Source organism: Mus pahari, chromosome 19 (genome assembly GCF_900095145.1).
Source record: "Mus pahari chromosome 19, PAHARI_EIJ_v1.1, whole genome shotgun sequence".
NCBI lineage: Eukaryota > Metazoa > Chordata > Mammalia > Rodentia > Muridae > Mus > Mus pahari.
Window position 1 is genome coordinate 49,098,130 of NC_034608.1, and position 20,923 is coordinate 49,119,052.

Consider the following 20,923-nt stretch of genomic DNA (forward strand, 5'->3'; position numbering starts at 1 on the left):
CCCGGCGCTTTTGCAGCACTCTATGAAGCCTTGCACAGGTTAAAATGGGGAAACGAGGGGCTGGGAGAGAGTCAAAGAAAAGAAGGATAATTTTTCCTTTTTTTGCAACAAAAACGGACCATCATGTTTTATCATGTAGAAGTGTAGGCTTTCCCTCTCTAAGCACTGTGTGGAGAGGATTGAAGGGAGGGAGAGGTCGGAGATGTAGTTCATTCTCTTAACAGACTGGGGAGATACGAAGGCAATCCACTAATATAATGAGACAGCTCCTTAAGCTGGCTGCATGTGGTAGAGGTATGTGGCTTTTACAAAAACACATCAGGGCATGGAGAAAGTAGCCCATAAAGAAATAAAAGGAGAAGGTTCATCCTGGTTCAGATCCTGCCTCTCCCGCTTACCTCTTTAGTAACTTTGGTCAGGTTTATCTCTTACTGGACAAATTCATTGGTGGCCCTACAGAATGAACTACTGTGACCAACAGCAGAGGACTCGGAATTCTGGGCAACAGATACATCTGGAGATGCATCGTGGGACAGTCAGTGCATTCAGGGTTAACTTGAAGTAATTTTATGCAGGGACATTCTGAGTGCTCCTAGGATCCATCAAAAGAACAGACTTGAAGATTTTGTAGCCACTTCAAGAAAGGATGCTTCCCAGATAAAAATATATATCTTGAAGATGGGAGGCATGACCTATAAAGACTTTTGATTTGGGTCAAGTATACTTCTACAAGTAACCTGAAATTTTCATGAATTAAGAACCAGAAGCCTTAGGGTTAATTCAGATGTACAAGATGTTCATAATAATACGATCTACTCAAATACAAATGAATTTCTCTTGCCTCTGTGTAATTTTTCAGACTGACTTTTTTTTTTTCATTTGCTTTTTCATATAAACTTTGGAGCATCAATGTGAAAAAAAATTTAGTTTCTAAGGAAATCGATAATAAATTTCCTTACTCGTTTCTTTCACAAGGCTATGATCCAATTTTCTTTCTAGAGGCTTCTCTGTTTCTTGCCTTTTCCTCCTAGAAGTCACTAATAATTTAAGGGTTAAAATCAAAACATATCTATATAAAAAAAGTCCTTTCCAAAGAATTATTCCATGCCTATGTTAACACTTCTAATGATTTGCATTAGTTGCATAGAAAGCTTGGTTAAGTCTTCAACAAAATTAGTAGCATGCCCATGCATACATATTATTGCATTTACAGTTTTATAGGTAAGCCTGGGAGTCTAACTATAATTTCATTTCAAGGGAAGTCATTCATATCAGGCAGCTCCAATTTTGTATAATTCAATGGGAAATTGGTACTTAAAATGGGAATCTCTTTTGGCTGTGAGCCCTAACAAGGAAACAAGCAGAGGACACATGCATCAGTCATTCTAGACCCAGAGCAAGGCTGTTCTCGTTTATGTTGCTATTGGTAGCTCCATCTCTTTCCCTTTTCATCTAACAAAAGAAGCAGAAGATGCAAACTTTACATTATGCAAAGAAATTCTTTCTATCTGCTCTACTTAATCTACTGCTGATGTGAGCTCATTTATGTAACACATGGTTCTATTGAACTTTTGGCTAGCCACTACATTCTTTAAATTCAATTAATAATTCACAAACACAAAGGTTACTGTAAACAATTGGGTTTCCTTTTCTACATGTTATTTCCTGCCAGGACCATGGCAATATAAAAAAATTAATTTAAATCCAAGAGTCTCCAGAAACTATTAAATATTGACTCGCTAATCCTTTGTGCGAGGATTTTATAATTACTTGACGAAAACCGATTAACCTGGAGGTTAATTTAAATTTTCAACTGCATTTGAGAGAAGTGCAATACAATAACTTTCTTTCAAATTTATATAGTCATTGCCATTATGGTTTCTGTTCAAATTTCACGGCATTCAGGATGTTATTTTTCACATTCGGGGGTTGTTTATGCAAATAATCTCAAAGACATGCAGTCTTGATTTTCTCTTTCTCTGGGTTTTCTGAAGGGTTCTACTCATGCCAGTTCTAAAAGGGATGGATTTAGTGTTGTAACTCTAATTTCAGACTTACCTTTACAAATGTAGATGCTTTTTTTTTTTCACACTTTACATTGTTACTGGATTCTTTGAAATGTAACAGACTTTTGCCTTATTCCCCAATTTCCATGTGAAGAACACACACAACACACACACACAACACACATGCACACACCTACAAATATCTCACACTCAGAATTTATGATGATTCTGTCATATGTGGAGTGTTCTTTATTCTAATGTTAGCAAGATACATGCTTGATAAGTACATTATCTTAACAGGTTCTTAAAACATCTAGAAATCAATGAAATCGCCTATATGCTAATAACCTATAACTCAAAAGGCTAAGTTTGCTCCTTTTAAGAAGGTGGCTCAAGTTCTAAGTGTTCACTTTTAAAACAATCGATAATGTGAGCTATTCTATATTTAGTTGCTATGATTTTTCCAGCTTCTCCAGGACAGACTTGCCCCATGTTATTTCGAGGTACTGGAGCTGTAAGTGTGTTTTCTCTTTTCTTTTACTAAGTCTACACATTGAGTGTGGGCTCTCTGCACGCGCGCGCGCACACACACACACACACACACACACACACACACACACACACAGCCACAGGCTAGTGATCATAATATCACATCCCTATTAATTAGCAATTGCACTATAATGGGTCAGATTTAAAACTGACTAAAGTGGATATTTTCCTAGGAAATACTATATGTTAGATTTCAAGACAAATGGCTGTCCTCAACCATACCACTTTCTTTCATAATTTAAATCAGTGTCTATAGGTTAGTCAGTGTTCTATAGGGTATGATGATAAGAATGAATATCTAACCTTAATAATATAAGCTATGTTTTAAACACATTGAAGTATATATTCTCTTTAGAATACTATTCTTCAGCTGTAAATATGGGTTGGTAAGTTTTAAATCTTTGTTTGAGGCAGGAGTCTATCTTCTCCTTAAAATTGCTGTTATGCTCTCTAAGACAGTGTGTCTATAAATGAACAATTAACATTTCAAGTGTCTTCTGGGGAAGATCCTGTATATTTTCTTTCAGTATTCACAGTTAATTGACCATGGAACAACAAAATGTGTTTTCCTGCCTTCCTATCTTCTATCAAAGATATAAACTGAGAACATCAGACACGGAGATTAGAAAATGAACTCTGGGCAAGATGATTCTGGAAAATGGTGTCAGATTGGAAAGGCTTGCTCCGCCAGACATGTGGCATTAATGACAGCCATTACATACTAGCCTCATCATTGAGCTTCCTATCAGTCCCTGTTAAATCAAGTTAAACATGAATGCTAATTTCCTGCATGTCTTCCAAAAGTGTCACTGAATGCTTACTAAAGGTTTTATTTAAGGAGTCCCAATACTGGACTTCAGACACAGTGGCTATTTTTAAATAATGTCAAAGAAAAGGGAAAATGGCTCAGAAGCGAATGAGGACATTTTTGGTGGTTACTAGCGGCAGAGTTAACTATGCTATTGTTCTGAGAAATATTTGGGTTTTTAATGCTTCCCTTTATCTAGTGAGCTAACCTTCCTTTCAAAGTATAACTCATCTCTAGCTATCTAACACCTTACATAGAATAACTTCAGTAAATTCTAAAACACGGGTTTCTACCTATATTATTACATGAGCTTGCTAAATCTATGCTATTTGAATACAAACACATAATTTTAAAAGTGCCTTTAATTCATTAAACAAAATTCTGTTTTCCTACTATTTCTACCTTCCATTCTATCTGCTTAAAAGATCACCTATAGATATGGACAGAAAATTCATGTTGGATAAGTGCTATTATTTAAATATTTGTTAATACAGTGAAATAATATTTGAAATAATATATTTCAAAAATTATCAATGCCAATTTGCCAGTTAATGAGGGGAACTTATGCCTTATAGAATAATCTTTGATAACATAGTCTATGCAGGTATATAAATATCATCTCACTAAATACTTGACTATTATTCTGACAACATCTAGGAAATTTTAACTTTTTTGAGTCAAGGTCTCACTACGTAGCTCTGGCTGGCATCTAATTCACAGAACACATGTTAGCCCATTAGTTCATTCACAGTCTATAACTGTCTTCAAGCTACAAGGAGGGGGTTTAGCTTTGACATCATCACCACAAACCTTAAAATATTTACTGTCTGAACCTTTCTAGGGTAAGTACTAACTCACAATCTAAATGGTTAAGTGGGATATAAACAAGTGTGATCTCCTGAGAGTTTCAGAACAGAAACACTATCATCCCTGTTCATATGAGAGGGGCAAACATCTAGTTTAGTTGCTAGGCAACTATCTACAATGTGGAGTAAAGACTGTAGGAATGATGTTTAAAACACTGTGATCTCACAGACATCTGCTTAACTTGCCAACTCTACATTAAACATTTACATATTTATTCTAGATTTAGTCTAGATTTGAATTATTATATTTGGAAATGTTAGTTTTCAGAAAAAAAAGCCTTTTCTCCCAATATTACCTTTTGCAATAACATGAATATTAAGAAACACTAAAGGAATAGTGATTATTTGAACTCATTTTGAATTACATATTCCCCAAGAAACATAAATATAAGCCTGGATATTTCCTTTGCTGGGAAATATTTGCTTTTAACTTTCCTACATAGTAGTATTTGGTTTGTCTGTCTTTATGCCTACATGTGAACTTTGGTCAATGAAGACAAACATCTGAACCCTTTTTGTGATGTTTATTTGTTATAAATCACACACTGAGCCAAAATGAACTTACCAGGGTTGCAAGTGTTATAGCGGTTACAGTCTGACAACAGCCTTTTCAGAATGCTGACATTAGATACAGAAGATGCACTGTTCGGTGGAATTACTTTATTTTATCAATACAAGTGCGAGTTTGAAATGCCTTTATTATCATTTCACTCTTGGATGTCGACTATCAATTTGCATCCCATCCTGCAGTACCAGTTTCAGAAACATATCTGGAGCCTCACACACCTTTTTAGTAACTCAGAGCCGACTAGTCACAAACAGAGAAGTAACACAGCGGCTTTGTTAATGGTCTCATGCGACAGGCAGAGGCAGTCAATATTAGACCTGGTAGAAGGCTCTAGCTCTAGGTGACTCTGAGGGGAGATGTAGCAACAAGAAAGCAGCACCGACTGAGCATGCTCCTATTCAGGCAGAGACAGAAAGGGAGTGGACGTACTGTAGAAGCTGGCCATTACGTAGTTTTGGCAACGATCACCAGTAAACTCATTTGGGCACCTGAGAGAAGAAACAAAAAACAATGGTAGAAAAAACAGAGAAAAAGAGAAGAGGTGAATATATGCTAGAGAGGAGCTCCTGTAGTGTCACTGACAGAACTTGGTGAGTTCACCCTCAGGAACCGACCCTGCGTTCTAAAAGTGGCTTTCGCACTCCGACATCTCCCCAGAGCTTAGGAATTTGGACAGATTCTATGTGACTGCTTTAAATCCAAAGTAGTCACAAAACAGAGGTGATGGATGTTTTTTATTCCTCTTGCCGAAGAGGTTGGTAGAAAACGATTTTGGTTTGGTTCACTGCTATGGTTCCCAGAATAACGGGCCAACCTGACTGGCCTTTCTTTCAGTTTTTTTCCTTTTCCTTTTTTTTTTTTTTTTTTTTTTTTTTTTTTTTTTTTTATTTTTTAAACTGTGGGATCTAACTGAACGACACACAACGGAGACTCCAGTGAGTGGGTTTATGCCCTGAGTGGAAAAGCCATAATTAGAACAAAGGGTATCAGTCACAGCTGAGCCGTAAAAGCACCAAGTGGTTGCGATTGTTGCTGTAGTTTGGGGGAGAAAGCAGATTTCAGATTATTTGAACATACTTTCTTGGGTTTGGACTTTCATGGGCACATTCTCAGTACATCTTGCTCCAGTGAATCCAGGTTGGCACCTAGAGGGCAAAAATGTGGTAAGCAATCCATCGCTCAAGATACTCAACTTTCAGCTTGGTACTTTTTCCTCCCATGGGATATGGAGTCCTAAAAATGACCCGGTGCTGAACACACAAAAGGAAAGACAGGACACCGAGAAACCCAGTCCCACCAAATGGCGGTTTATGAACTTTTTTTTTTTTTTTTTTTTTTTTTTTTTTTTTGCTGCTTTTTTCGCTCTTCAGAAGTTCAGTTATTGAACTTTAACTAGAGAGGGACTATGAACTGGATGGGGTTCCGAAGCAGGAAGGTGGGGGTGGGGCTCTCATCCTGTTCCCCCAACTTCACTAGCAAAAGGTCTTTTATCTATCTGACTGTATATGCGCACTGAGGTTTCTACTCAATGTATTGTATAGGCACACTGGGGTTTCTACTCATTTCATAGCTGTTTCCTAAACTGTAAGTTGAAACATTTAAACAAAATAAGGTGCTCTTATTCCCTCATGGTTAGTGACAAGGACATGACCATTTCCATTTCTTTTATCCCCCCACTAACAGATTACAAATTCAGCCTTATTTTTAATATTGATGAAGGAAACAGTAGCATTTCATTGGTGGGATTTCATTCATCCAATTACCTCTATTAAAAGAAAATTATACTTTTGGAATTAAAAGTTATCCTTATACAGAAGTAGACAATGACATGGACTTTTTACATTTATGGTTGACTATTTGAACTTATGTAAAAAGTTATATTTTATTTGTTCTTATCAATTTACTTGTAACTATGCAAGACTCTTGGTATAATTTTGTTCTTAGGACTGTACAGTGGGGTCATGCTTAGACATAAAAGTCCTAAACTGTTCATGCTGCTTTTTAATCTAGTATCTAAAACATTTTAGATTGGGTTTGATTTACCTAATATCATATCCTAATAACTAGGTCCTGAAGAGTTTTACAAAGTAAATATACTTAGAGGTGAAAATTCATAATTGAATGTTCAATACCCATAGCCACATAGTTCATCACAGCTGGTATAAACTCACCCACCTAACATAATTTGCCCTGCCAATATTTTATGACTTAGGGATGTTTATATATGTCTTTTGTCTCTAGAGTAAATAGGACAGAACACTATCATTTTGGCATTAAATATATGAATAAATCTACTAGTTATACTACCTTAAAAGTGATTTCTTTCTGGCCAAACCCAAAAGAAAAAAAAATGCTATCAAAGTAATGTGATACATAAAATTCTTTTATTGCATAAAGGAATAAAAATCCTAGCAGTTCCAGAACTCTTATCGTGAGAGTACTTGTACTGTATAGTTGTGATCGTTAAGAATAACATCTACAGGGCTGGAGAGATGGGTCAGCTATTAAGAGTGCACAGTGTTCTTGCACAGGACCCAATTTCAGTTCCTGGCAGCCACATCAGGAGGCTTAACTGGCTGCAGTTCCAGCTCCAGAGAATTGGATGTCCTCTTCCAACCTCTACAGGCAACTGCAGTCATGGGCACATTTACCCTATCATACTTATACAAATAAGTTTTAAAAATAAATCTTTAAAAAGAACATATACACATTATATATACATTGATAAATAAAGTAAATATATCAAGATGGTTCCTAAAGTACTTGGACACTACGATTACTTTTGCTGATAATCTTAGGTTGGAGGAATTGGAGAAAGATCTACCTAGAACAATGTACAAGAATTGACCTATAATAAGGTACGGGCATTTCTATAAAGTCGTCATCCTACATGCTTCAATAAGAATGCCTAGATAGATATTTAAAAAACAACAACAACAACAAAACTTCATGTAGCTTAGTTTACCAAATCCCTTCTGAAGAGAACATACTTTTATTTGTTCGTGAAACCAGGAACCATAATCCCACAAGACATTTCTATATGTCATTCCAGAATTACATATCCATTCCACAGTGATCATCTCATTCTGTTTGCTTTGATAAAAAATTAAAATTTCATATTGAGCATATCATAATTTATTTGTTTTCTATAATTAATATGGCACTATATGAATTCTCTTGGGTGTGCGTGAGAGAGAGACAGAGATAGAGAGAAGAAGAACCAGAGACAGACAGACAGACAGATCAGGGGGTAGAGGGGGGAGCTGAGGTAAGACTTCACCCTGTGGCTCATATTTAAAGGTTATGACATGAATAAATAGCTAAGGAGTCAAGAGTTACTTGAGAGAAGGAAGGTATTTATTAGGAAATTATGATTCCGGCATTTTAAATGCCAGACCTGTGATTAAAGGGCATGTGCCAACTATACAAAGGGGGTTAAAAACACTTTCCTATCCATTATCTAATCACTATGAACCTCGTGAGTGCCATCAGAGGTTATCACTGTGGGATGTTGTGTTATCTGTTATGTAACCATACCAAATATTTGGGTCCAATAACACTGTAACATAATGATCTTTGTTTTAGATACAGCGAGTGTTAATGGGATGAAAATTCAGCTTCTCTTTGTTTGTACATCCCTCTCCCATTGGCTGCCTCCACCTCCTTTCTCTTTAAGGGACACCTTCCCTGTTTCTTTCCTTGGGCCTTGTCCCATGCCTGGTCCAGGCCTCTTTGGCTGTGCTGTGTGTGATGGATGTGAACTGTGGTCATATTGTACCACTCTCTATCTCTACTGCCTAACCCAGGGCCTGGATTCTACGTGCAATGTCTGATACAGAACTGAATACCTAAAACTCCCACAAGGAAGCTGACTTGTCAAAACAAGTTAATCTTAACATCTACTTTTTATCTTTAGAGTTTAAAATAAAATTCCCTCTGTGGATTTCAAAAAAAAAAAAAAAATCTAATAACAAGTTTCCAGTACCTGAAGATTTCCTCCACCAAGTAGAAATATTTAACACTGTTTGCCATGATAAGAGAAAGGACTATGATTATTTATGAGAAAGCCTATTACCTAACAGCTAAATTTTGTTATTTAAACACCAGATTACCTAGGAATCAATAAAACAGAACTGTGTTCTAATCAAGACTTTTGTCTTACAGTAGTAACAAAAATACTAAAATTTCTCAAAGGTACATTAACCTTAAAAATGACACTTATTATAATACTATGTGTTCTTAGTTTTACATGATGCCCGATGAAATCATTTCTTTTTTAAGTCTATGTTAAGATAAATTCTAAGGAATGCCCAGAGTTGCTTTAGCCTAGAGTTCAGGTATGATTAATGTAGTCTTGTCCTTCCATGTGAGGTCCAAGAATTTACTTTGGTTATAAGGTGCATGAATTTTCTTTCAGCTAATTAGTAATCCCTAACAATTTGCTATAATCTTTCCAACCAGGAGCAATAGCAACTATAATTCATTAAATTAATAAACATAGTTGAATCCTTATGAAAAACAGTTGAATGGTGATAATACTCCACAAATGATCCAGTATACCTACAAAGGATTCATTTATAGATGCATGTGTTTTGAGAATCAGTTTATGAACACTCTAGACATACTCAAAGGTATTTACAAATTCCCAAGAAAGATCTGGTTCTATAGATTTCTGGCCAATTTTATAAACTATTTATCAGTTACAGTCAACTTGTAAGCCATCTTTAGACATCTTCCTTCCTTTGTTTCCTGGTTTCATCTTTGTCCCTGGAGAACAGTGGAGGGAAGAAAGCTGATGGCCAGTATCCTACTCATTAGTCATCATTCTGCAATGAAACATTTGGCCAGTTTTAAAAATACTCTGTCAGGAAAAATAGCAAGTCCTGTTCTTCTTCAGTTCTAACAGTGGCATTTCCTCTTACACTGTAAAACACGTGAACTTATCTACTTGGTGTTGATATTTACAAACATCAAGTCATAGAAATGTCAACAAACCCATTCTGGGGAATAGTGACTCATTCTGCTTGCTGTCAAGGCTTCCTGCTGTTACTCTGGAAACCGGGGCTGCCCATGGATGCTGCACTCAGACTTCTTGGTATCACATTGCAAACACAGACATTGTTCACCCTGTAGCTGGCTTGGTATTTCAGCCAGAGCTCGCCTACTCACTGGCTGAGTATCTGCATTGTAGATTATTTTTCTTTCCCCAAATGTATTGTTACTATTAGTCTGCATTTTTCTAAGATGAATCTTATTCTGTTATCAGCCTTTAAGTGAAAATACTTGAGGCTTATATGTGTTTTTCTAATTTGTGTTTTAGTGTCCTTTACAGTGTCATCTGCAAAAGCCATTCGTTTCCTCAAGAGGATGCCCTTCTTAACATCATTAAAGAAAATACTAAATAGAAAACGTTCCAATAATGTTCCTTTCAGATCTAGCATATACCTCCCATTACTGCTCAGCTGGTATGTGCCTTCCCCTTCTTTTATTATGACCCTGGGACTAACTTCTAATCCATGAGATAACAGAATACATATAGTGGCCTCACAGGGCTCATGAGTCAATACTGAGGTAAAGTACAAATTACACACTGGCTCTCAAATGTTGTGTTTCCTCGCTAACAGTGAGTGTGGCAGTGTTTAGGAACACATCTTTCCTTGCCAGAGCTTTAGGCCTTACCAAACACTTGGCTTGTACTGTTTCTAGTGAAATGCTAACCCCGAGACTGTAACACTCACCAGCATTTATCCAATGGGAGGCATCCTTAAGTCAAGGCAAACGACTTCAGTAGATACAGGATCAGTACATCCTGTACCTCGCCATGTTACAGTGACACATGACATGCTGGCTGCTCATCTGTGGTCTGTCAGTCTTCCCTTCGAAGGCCCTGAGGCACTATCTCATTCTCTCAGTGCTAACAGACCTGTTTGATGATGAGACATCTAAATGGGTTTCTTCTAAATTATTCAGTGGAAATATTTTGAAACTGCATTTTTACTTAACATAGACAGTCTGAAGGTGGTAGCTTCATACTTTTTGTTCCCTCTACGAAACATTCGTCTTTCATTCCTTTAGGACCTAAACATAACCTTATCTCCCTAAATGTCTTCATAGCACTTGGTGCATCAATAATTGATTATTAAATCGATTGCTTGAAACATGGGTATTATTTTCACTGGCCTGTGTCTCCTGAAGGAAGAGGTCAGCATGGTTTTGTTCATCCCTGGGTGCTCAGCATGGGCTCAGGCCTGCCTCGTGGGGACCTAATCAACACACACTGTTGCTAACTGATGCAAGAAAGACAAAGGACGTGGGCTGTGTAGAGAGAGGTTAGCCAATGTTCTAATTCTAGACAGAACTGTACCTACATTGGTTCCTACAGAACTTTCTTCAGTCTATACTAGGAAGTCAAAGTCTAAATACATTCACAAATATTAAGAGTGCTAGAATTCTATGCAGAAAAGAAAAAAAAAACTGACGACGTGGGCGTCTGAAGAACTCTGTGTCTAGATTCCTAAGAGTCCCATCAATTTCTCTCACAACTTCTCTCAGTTTCTGATAAATATGATGGCACCCAAGATCAGAGAAGTTCTCTATAAGCAAACACTTGCCTGCAGGTGGAATCAGCATGGCATTTACAGTGTACTAAACCTCCAATGGATTCTCATCGGGTCTGCTTCTGTCGCCTCATCGGCTGATAAACAGTGCCGACATCCCGGCTGCTACCGTTCTGACGGTATTTTGTGAAACTTTAGCCTTAAGCCAGTACTGTTGACTCTTTCTTTGTATCTTACTTAGTCCCTGGGTTTCCCGATCATGTGTAGCTAAGCACCTTCTTGTGTTCATGGTGCTATCTCCCTGCTTCCCAAAGTTTTTCTGGCTCCTTCCTAGCTATCGCAATACCCAAAGTTTCCTGCTCAGCGTATAGAACAAGTACCTAGCTGCACTACCGAACAGAGGTTTTTGTTTTGTTCTGTTTCGATTTTTGTTTGTTTGTTTGTTTGTTTTATGTCTGTTTCACTTAGTGCAATGGAGGTGCTATTCTGGGGAGGCACATCACCATCTTCATCCTCATATCCAGATCCTAACTTTTAGTGTTTGTGTGTGTATGTTTATACGGAGGCATAAGGATGGGTATAGGCTACAAACTAGGTAGGGAATCATGGGAACGAGATGGGTAAGAAAGAGCAGGGGCCAGGGTAAGGGTAGATGTGATGCAAAAGAAGAAAGGTGCTACTGGGGCAGAAGACAGAATATGGGGAAGGAGGAGAGAGAAGGGACAGGAAGGAGAAGTGACAAAGGTAAATTGTTTAAAAATGCTATAATGAAACATTTTTTTTTTTTTTTTTGGTATGTCAATAATAAAGGAAGGGGAAGAAGAGAAAAGATTTTTCCTGCCTGTTCAAAGGCAACCTAGTATACTGGAAGGACTCTGGACACAAGAGTTACATTCGTAAGTGCTTCTCAATTTCTAGTCCTGTCTTTCCCTTTAAATTCTAATTGCCTTAGAAGTCAGCACTGTGCTATTTGGAACATATTTGCTCCCTTGAAGAGCTTAGTTGCTAAGCAATTTCATGTCCTTATACATGCTAAGCTTATAGGGACTCTGCCTTGTGTTATTATCAATGTTTTAAAGGGACCTATCATAAAGTAGTTCTACAGGCAATTATTAATATTTCATTTACCGAATTTAAGTTACAGTAACTTATTACTGTGACTTGATATCCAAGAGTTTTATTTTTATAATGATGTATCTTTTAACAATACATAATAGAGCATGATCTACACAAATGTATAGACATTAATTATATACAATCATCGGAAATCCAGGATGAAGGAAACTCTATCTTTTAAGTGTAGATTGATTTCTGATTTTTAATTTTGATTTGCTTTTTTTTTGTTTTTTTTGTTTTAAATGAGGTAGCTAGTGATCAAAAATGTTAATATGGTAATCAGGGATATAACTAATCAATAATATGAAAATTACAAAGTTAGCAGGTGGCTTCATAAAAGCCACATAAAAATTTTAAATAAAAGGAAAAATTAGGGATTAAATATAACACCCCCATATTTTTCCAATGTCTACAGAGAAATAGTACAATTTACATTTTATTATTAGAGGAGAAACAAAAGTATTACTGGAGTTAAAAGTACTTTAGCAGAGATGAACTCATTTAATTTTTCTGATTCCCTGGGGAAATTTTTGGAAAACATAGTAACTCTATGTTATAAATGAAGACAGTGTCTAGAGGGTTGAAAATTGGAAAGACACAGAACTGCTTACCAAAATTGGTGGTTAAAACCCAAATCCCTCACTGTAAGCCTGTAACTGTCCACTGGGCAATATATCACATTTATAAGCATTGTCTGTTGGAAAAATAAATTTTAGGTTAAAACACTTCCCATTCACATCTTCCAAGTTCTCTACTGAACTGCTCACATTGGGAAGTGAAGAAAGAATCTGGACAATTTCATGTTCAAATCATCTTGTTGCTTTGCACCGCATGATGACAGAGCATCAGAGGACAGGAACTGGACCCGCTCCTCTCTCCTCTTTGCATAATCTGGAATAGTCACTAATTCTTTTTTCTGGGATACATCTTAAATTACTGTAGAGAGAAGATTAATGTAAAGGATGAGAACCAACGCTCACATCCTCACTTGGTCCCCATAGGCAAATCCATGTAACCATCAAATGTCTCCTATGAGAACTAGTTAACTGCATTATGGCTAATGCATTTGGAACACCTTGTTCTAAGCAAAGGGACAAAACAGATTTGCTGTAAAATCCAGTTCAACTCCCAAGAAGACAACATTGGATTAGGTGACCAGAGAGACTCCTTGGAAACTTCCACGCTTGTGGTGTTTCTGAGTCATGTTTTTGGTCAAGGATAAAGTTGACTTTGAAGTCTATGGCTCATGCTTCAGCAGTGTTTTTGCTGTAGGCAGATGGGTCATATGAAAACGGTGAGCTGACTTCATAGGCAGGATCTTGTTGAGCCAATGAAACATTTTTATGCTTTCTGTTTCCATTCGTGTGCTTTAGTGAACAATCAATTATCATAGGACATGCCATATCATGTGACTTTGTTTAAATTCTGAGTTGTTATTATTATTATTGTTGTTATTATTGGGTGTTTGAAACAGGGTGTCTCTGTGCAGGTCTGGCTGTTCTAGATCTCACTCTGTAGAACAGGCTGGCCTTGAACTCAGAGACCCACCTGCCTCTGCTTCCCAAGTTCTGGGATTAAAGGCAAGTGCTACTACTACCCAGCTGTATTATTATATTTATTGTTATAGATGTTATTAATATAATACAGTTTTCTTTATAAGGCTTGATCTATTTATTTTGTACATATGCTAATTGTAAGAATTCCAACTCTTAATCGAAGGCACCAAATGATTTTGATGCATCAATCAAGTTTCACTCTAAAAATATGGGGAGAGCTAAAAATCAACAATATCAAAGATTTTCTTTTTAAAATAAATAAAAAACCTTTCAAAGATATTCTTGTTATGACAAAAGGGATGGAAGGAAAGAAATAAAAAAGAAATGAAAGGTAATTTTCTACGAACCAGGAGACAAGCCTGATTCACCAGACAATTGGTTTGAAGGGTGAAAAGTATTTACTCTCAGTTAGCTAATTCAATAAGTACTAGGGATGGGGTCCTTCACTTCAAGATTTAAAAAAAAAAAAAGGAAGTACTTTTGGTTTTCCTGGATAGTACTTAAAATTTAATGAGATGCAGTGTGGGTGAAGAGAACTCACAGCTGTTGGCCCCATGCCAAAATGGAACAGATGAACGGCACTCATGCGGTTGCATGTTCTGTGTAGGACGTGGGAGGGCTGCAGAATAGGTAAAATTAATCTGCGGAAAATAACTGCCCTGGCTCCTTGGAGATATCCAGAAACTATCATATGTACTCATGCTGCTTGTAAATCTTTGCAAAGCCCATGATAAGGAACGATCGTATTTCATCGTCGTAATTAAAACATAGTGGACTTAGATGCTCGCCTAACAGAGTTAAAAATGCAAAACATAGATAATATGGGGGTAGAGCTGTTTTAACAGGGGAAAGTTTAAGTAATTATAATTTAAAGGTATTTTTTTCCCAAGAAGATTTATTAAAACACAATGGTATCTTATGCCTAAGAGCAGAGGAAAAAAATCACAAAGTTTCCCAGTATAATAAATGAACCTCACATTTTACAGATTGTCATTTCTTGCAGCTTGTATTTTTCACGTGATAAAAGACGGTCTTAAAGGAGGCTATAATATATGCTCATCAACATTCACCATTTCAAATATGGTGGGGGGGGTGTCTCTTTTTGTGCTTCATTTTATAGCAAATCAGTACAACTAAAGGCTAAGGATGAAAATTGGCTATAAACAAACACAGTACAATAATTTTTGATTACAACTATTTGATTATAATTTGCTCTTAACTTTAAGAGCAAATTAAAATAAGGCACATAGTGTGGCATCATACACATATGAAGCCAACTGGTTTTCTTTATACTTGCTTTTGAAAAACTTAATGAGACGCCTACCTGAAAGCTTTACTAGTTGGGTAACTGCAATTAGAACCCTATGTGTCACTCTTCAGATATGATTTACTTTTGTAAATGATCTCCACTGATAAAATCCACTGCATATCCTCCCTCAACACATGTTCTCTCAGCACTGCAGTCATGCAAAGGACCTATTTTTCTTCCATTTTTTTTTTTTTTTTAAAGAGGGCCTCACATTTCCCAGGTTAGCTTGGAGTTCACTGTGACACCTAGGAGGAAGGCCCTGGACTTCTGAGCCTCCTCTGTGCTGGGCCCTAATGCCATGTGCTACCACTATCAGATCCAGTTTATATGCAGCTGGGGTCCTGGGCATCCAAGGAATGTATTCTGTCAACTGTGCTATAACACCAATATAAGATACAAAGCATGTTTTACCCACATCGAATGATGAGTCCGCGTAACATGAAACAAATATCAATAGACTTAAAATGATGACAAAATAAATACATGCATTTTAACCATCCTAATGAATTTTTACTATAAAGTTTAAATATTTGTTGTTACCTTATCCTCCCTCTTCTTCCCCCAACCCCCGCCAAAACAACAACAACAACAACAACAACAACAACAACAAAGTTTTAGGTTGCTGGTGAGAGAATATTCATTTGATACTTCCTTTTGCTGCTGTTGGCTGGTTTTTGGTTTGCTTTTGTTTTCCAGATGGGTTTTCTCTTATTAGCTCAGGCTATCCTGAAGCAGAGTCTGAGGACCAGGCTAGCCTTGAGCTTAGAGATCTTCCTGCCTCTGCCTCACGGGTGCTGGGGTTAAAGGTGGGTGCCACTACACTTGGCTCAGTTTGTTTGCTTGTTTGTTTGTTTTAAAACTGTGCATCTACTACTCCTCTGGGCCATTGGAAGGAAAGGGACAATCTAGACATGGCTATAATGCTAACATAGTCCAAACCCTGCTTCCTTATGACAGTGCTGTTACGGTGCACTAAATGCATTCTGAACACGTGCACCTTGCTTTTTCTTTCTTTCTTCTTTTTTAAATAATTAGATAGAGCAACTTAAAATTTGTCTTGAAAACTAATTATGGGGTAATACCATAATCCCCAGCATAAGAAATGCTTTAGCAGGCAACTTTCTGCTCTCTTGCGACCTCTATTTGTCCCGTTTACCTTGCAGGTGAGCATTGAGGTTAGAAAAAAAAAAAAGTTACCTTATGGCTCAATTAATACATGGAATAAAAAAATGTAGGGATTCAAAGTGACAACCTTCTACAATATTTGCACACTTCTTTCAGTAGCTATTAAGGAACACCAGGAGGAAAGCAAATTATACATATGAAGGCAAAAAAGAAAACAAAAACAAAACAAAACAAAAAGAAACCAAAACCAACCAACCAAACAAACAAAAAAATACCCAACCCATCAAGAACCAAAAACACCCTAAAACCCTGAAAAGTAAAATCAATTCTGGACATGACAGAGGCAATGGCAGATGATGCAAATACTTCAAAAAAACCCTCCACAAATTAATGATCATTGTTTAACAAGATGTAACAAAGTAAGGAGAAGAAGCCAGGGAGCGCGTGTCGACACAGGACAATCTGAGATAAGCAGTTACAGGTATGAGGCACAGAGAGGAATTCATTTCTTACTTGCACAAGTATCTTGAAGGGTTTGACAGGTCCTTCACCATGAAGCACTCGCCCCCATTCACACAGAAAGTTTTCTCCTTCTCCGCACACTTTATGAGATGGCTGGTCCCAGTCGTGGATGTAGACGTGGCTGGATAGGAGAAAGGAAAGAGGAGAAAGTTCACTCTTCGTGCCGAGACTATAATCACCGTTGTGATTAAACATAAATTCTTCTCTAGCACGGCTCAAGCGTGATGGTAACAGATCACATCACGGCTAGGATTTTTTTTTTTTTTTAAATAGCAATAAGTGATAAAAATCGTTTATCTTTGGCAAGTCTAGGCTGTCTAGTCACCTTCTGCATTTCAGACAACTGATAACAAAGTGTCCGACTGCCAACATTCTTTTGAAGAAATGGAGACAGTGTAATACCTCTGGGTATCAATCTGTTATGAGACTCATCTGTTTGCAACTGGGAACATAGAAACAAGTCGTCCTTTGGTTTATAAAAATTTTCATGTGGTAACTTGACATTTATATATTCAACCTGACAGTCTTATGGATATAAAGTGATGGACCACTGAGTAGGCACACGTGCGCACACGCACACACACACACACACACACACACACACACTAAATGAAACCAAATACCCAATCCTGAGGCTCAAGGGCATTTAAAATTAGGCCCTCCCTTCCTTTACTTGGCTTTGGCAGGGCTCACTGTCAATCAATGTTCACCACTGATACCAATCAGGATGAGAAGCATCAAGCCAGACAAGATTCTGTCTACCTCATTAGGAAGGAAGTCTATTTTGAGATACCTTATCTACTGACTTATTCCCATAGATTTTTAAATTCCTTATCACTTATCATTCCTAGTTTATTACATGTATGGGTCAATGTTCTTCCGTACGTCTGTTTGACCCACCATGGATGGTTTTCCCATTTTATTCTGCTTTGATTTTTTTTTTTTCATCTTTCCAAAGCCCACTTTGTAATGAGTTCTAGAAAAACTTTTTTCTACGTTTTTATTTTCACTCTTCCTGACCAGAATAGTCAACATCCTGACTGGTCTGTTTCCGATTTCTCCTAACTTTTCTCATTTCCTCTTCTTCCGTCTACGGCGCATGGAAGAGCACAACTTTCAGAAGGAATTGTGAAGGAGAGGCAAAACCACTTCAGCTTAAAGGAGTGATCTCAGTCACAGCCCTTCTAGAACCCTGTGATCTTCACTCTCCTAAGTCCCTCTTTCAGATAATAGGATGATGGCAACCATAGAAACAGGACAGAGAACGAGCTCACTCTAGGTAAAGTACTAAGGGCTGAGTCGGGAAGAATCACAATTTTCTTATTTAATGATCAGAACTTATGAAAAGCTTGACAAGGGGGCTAGAGGCATAGATCTATGGTGTCGCATTTGCTAAGGTTTTTGTGGTATGGAGAGTTAACCCAAAGGTTTCCACATGGTAGGGAGATGGTCTAGCATTGAGCTACATCATTTCTGGCCTAAGACAATTTTTTTTTTTTACTTACTTCAATAAATGACCTTTTCAAAATGTCACTAAAGCCATCCTTTAGAAATCTATAAACCAAACCCAAACTTGGTAATTATATACCTTTTATCAGCTATGCTAGCAGAATCCTTATTACAATGAGAATGCCATTTGCATCATTTGGTTCATGCAATCAGAGCATAGAGAACAGTTTTATACACCACACGACACCCCACCACATATCCTTTTAACCAAACAATACGTTTTCACATGAAGAACTGTTTCTTTGGGTATATTGATTTTTAATTCACGGCAACTGCTTTTAATTGATGAGGAAGAGGGCTGCCTTAACTGCTAAAGGTTTTATTCTTAAGATTTCCATTTGGTGACAGCCTTCCACTTGGCTACAGGTTTGGCTGAGTGTCCTACCTGTCCCTATGCAGCAGTTAAGTACATGCCCCACCTACAGTGAGCCGTCACCATACTTTCATGTAGAAGGCTGCTGATCCAGGAGCAGTTGGTGCCTGAATCCCTAACATGTTGCTAAGGATGTCCTTTGCCCCACCTGAGTAGCCCACTTTGAAGGCTCTTTCAGAATAAATCCTATGACATTTACTAAAACCAAAACCAACATCCTTCACAAATGGATACACTTCTACCTAAATTATAAATGAACAACAAAAATAGGCCAGGATATAAGCCAAAAACAGATATAGCACCCTTATTCCATGAACTTGCTGATCTTGTGGGATGTCCAAAATAATTATGGTTAATAAATGCACATTAAAACAAAATAAATATATTTTTGGTTCTTAAAAATATTTCTTCCTGAAGTGATTATTCTTTTATAACGCTGTCCCAAAGTACCTAGCCATTATACAATTTCAATTAAAAAAAAAAATTCTTAGATCATTCCTTAAAGGTAGTAATGAGACATTTGCTATAGGCTAATCCCTGGAAATGAGGTGGCAGCTATCTCACACAGTCATGGATAATGTGCTTAGCCCTTCTATGCACAGCACCATTGAACACATCATGAGTTGTAAAGCAGCAATTAAGTCCCAGGTGATACGTGGTATGAACCAACTTGGGTACCACTGCTCCAAAGCAACAGCTAAACTCAAGAGTGAGCTGTAGTTGTCAGAACTTGTCAGTCAGACAGTGCTATGCACGCCTTGTGGATGTTTGCCAACTTTTCTTCTTTTCTCGGATGAATATGGTATGCCAGTCTATATGTTTCATAGTGAAAGCCTTGCTCTGTGGCTTCTACCTATACACTGCTAGGTAGGTCACATTCCACTTGTTAAGGCTGCCAAAACCCAATGAAGCTGACAGAACAGGACTTACACACCAAGTCACGAGAACACTCTTGTTTAGGAGGGAGCTGGGAGGAATGACTGAGGACAGCAGGAAGAAGACATTTCAATGCACCAAGTGTGCGCTGCACAGAAGGTGAGGTGGACCCCACTCAGCCTGGGCTGATTATGCCCATGCACTTCTGCTTCGTGAGTAGTGTGACCTAATGCAGATGCTATCTTTGACTTAGTGTTATGAATGACAGGACCTATAATCACAGCCATAGGGCATACAGAATGGTAAGAGTTAAGAATTTGAGACCAGTTTGAGCTACAGAATGTGACTGCCTGGACATATAAAGTGGGACCTGGCTGTTCTTGTGTTGACCATGTATATGAAGGCTCTAACCCAAAAGTACTTCCTACCGTAAGTTAGTAGATAATATGCAAGGAGAAAAAACATATCAACATATCAATATCGCCAGAGAATGTATCTGTCCGGGCAATATAAAGTCAGGGATATTGATCATTGCCAAGGAAGCTGGACATTTCTCTGCATTAATATAGGATTTGGAAACCAAAAACCACTACTCAGGGGGTTAGCCATATGATCCCTTTCTGTCACCTTCCACCCCCCTCCTGACCCTATCACCTTCCTTTCTCCATCTGTCCCTTTAAACTTCACCGACTGTCCATTACATGTGCCGGTAATGGTCGTAGCTAAAGCTGACCATGGCCAATGCTCTTTAAAAGGAACCCATTTAGGTAATAGAGCAATGACTACTGCCCCTATTGTTGCAGAAAAAGCATCAAGCCTAGGCCACAGTGGTGTCAATAACTGACAGAGTCCTACCCAGAGGTCTGTTTAGTTAAACTCAGCAACAAAACTGAGATGCAAGGGGCTGTTATGAAGTTTGCGACAAGGTTCTTTTCTGTTGTACTGTACACAGATGAGTGTCACTTACCCAGCACTGGTACACAAACACTGCACAAAGCACAGCAAAATGGAGTTGCTGTCTACACTGGAATCTCATTGTCTCTTGGGGAATGTGAAGGGAGATGGTTTAGTTTGCAACAGAAGTCACCAAATAGCCGTGAGGCCTTCAGCAAACAGACAGTCTACTCTCTTGCAACTGCTTGCCAAGAATTCATATCCCATTAATTGGTTTATATAATTAAAC

The 20,923-nt window shown here is 37.7% G+C and overlaps 1 protein-coding gene across 19 annotated transcripts in view; it reads right to left on the minus strand.

Annotated features, from left to right (window-relative positions):
- Positions 1–20,923, minus strand: part of Nrg1 (neuregulin 1) — a 1,045,353-nt gene that overhangs the window by 18,562 nt on the left and 1,005,868 nt on the right. For 9 of the 19 annotated variants that reach the window (XM_021219946.2, XM_029531716.1, XM_029531721.1 and 6 more), the window contains 2 exons: positions 16,974–17,103; positions 5,227–5,285 (listed from right to left, as the gene is read on the minus strand). In XM_021219946.2, coding sequence (XP_021075605.1) covers positions 5,227–5,285; positions 16,974–17,103 — 189 coding nt within the window. Of the gene's footprint in view, positions 1–959; positions 1,038–4,535; positions 5,286–5,874; positions 5,943–16,973; positions 17,104–20,923 lie in introns of those variants that run through there. The other 10 variants (XM_029531713.1, XM_029531714.1, XM_029531718.1 and 7 more) reach the window with 3 other exon arrangements.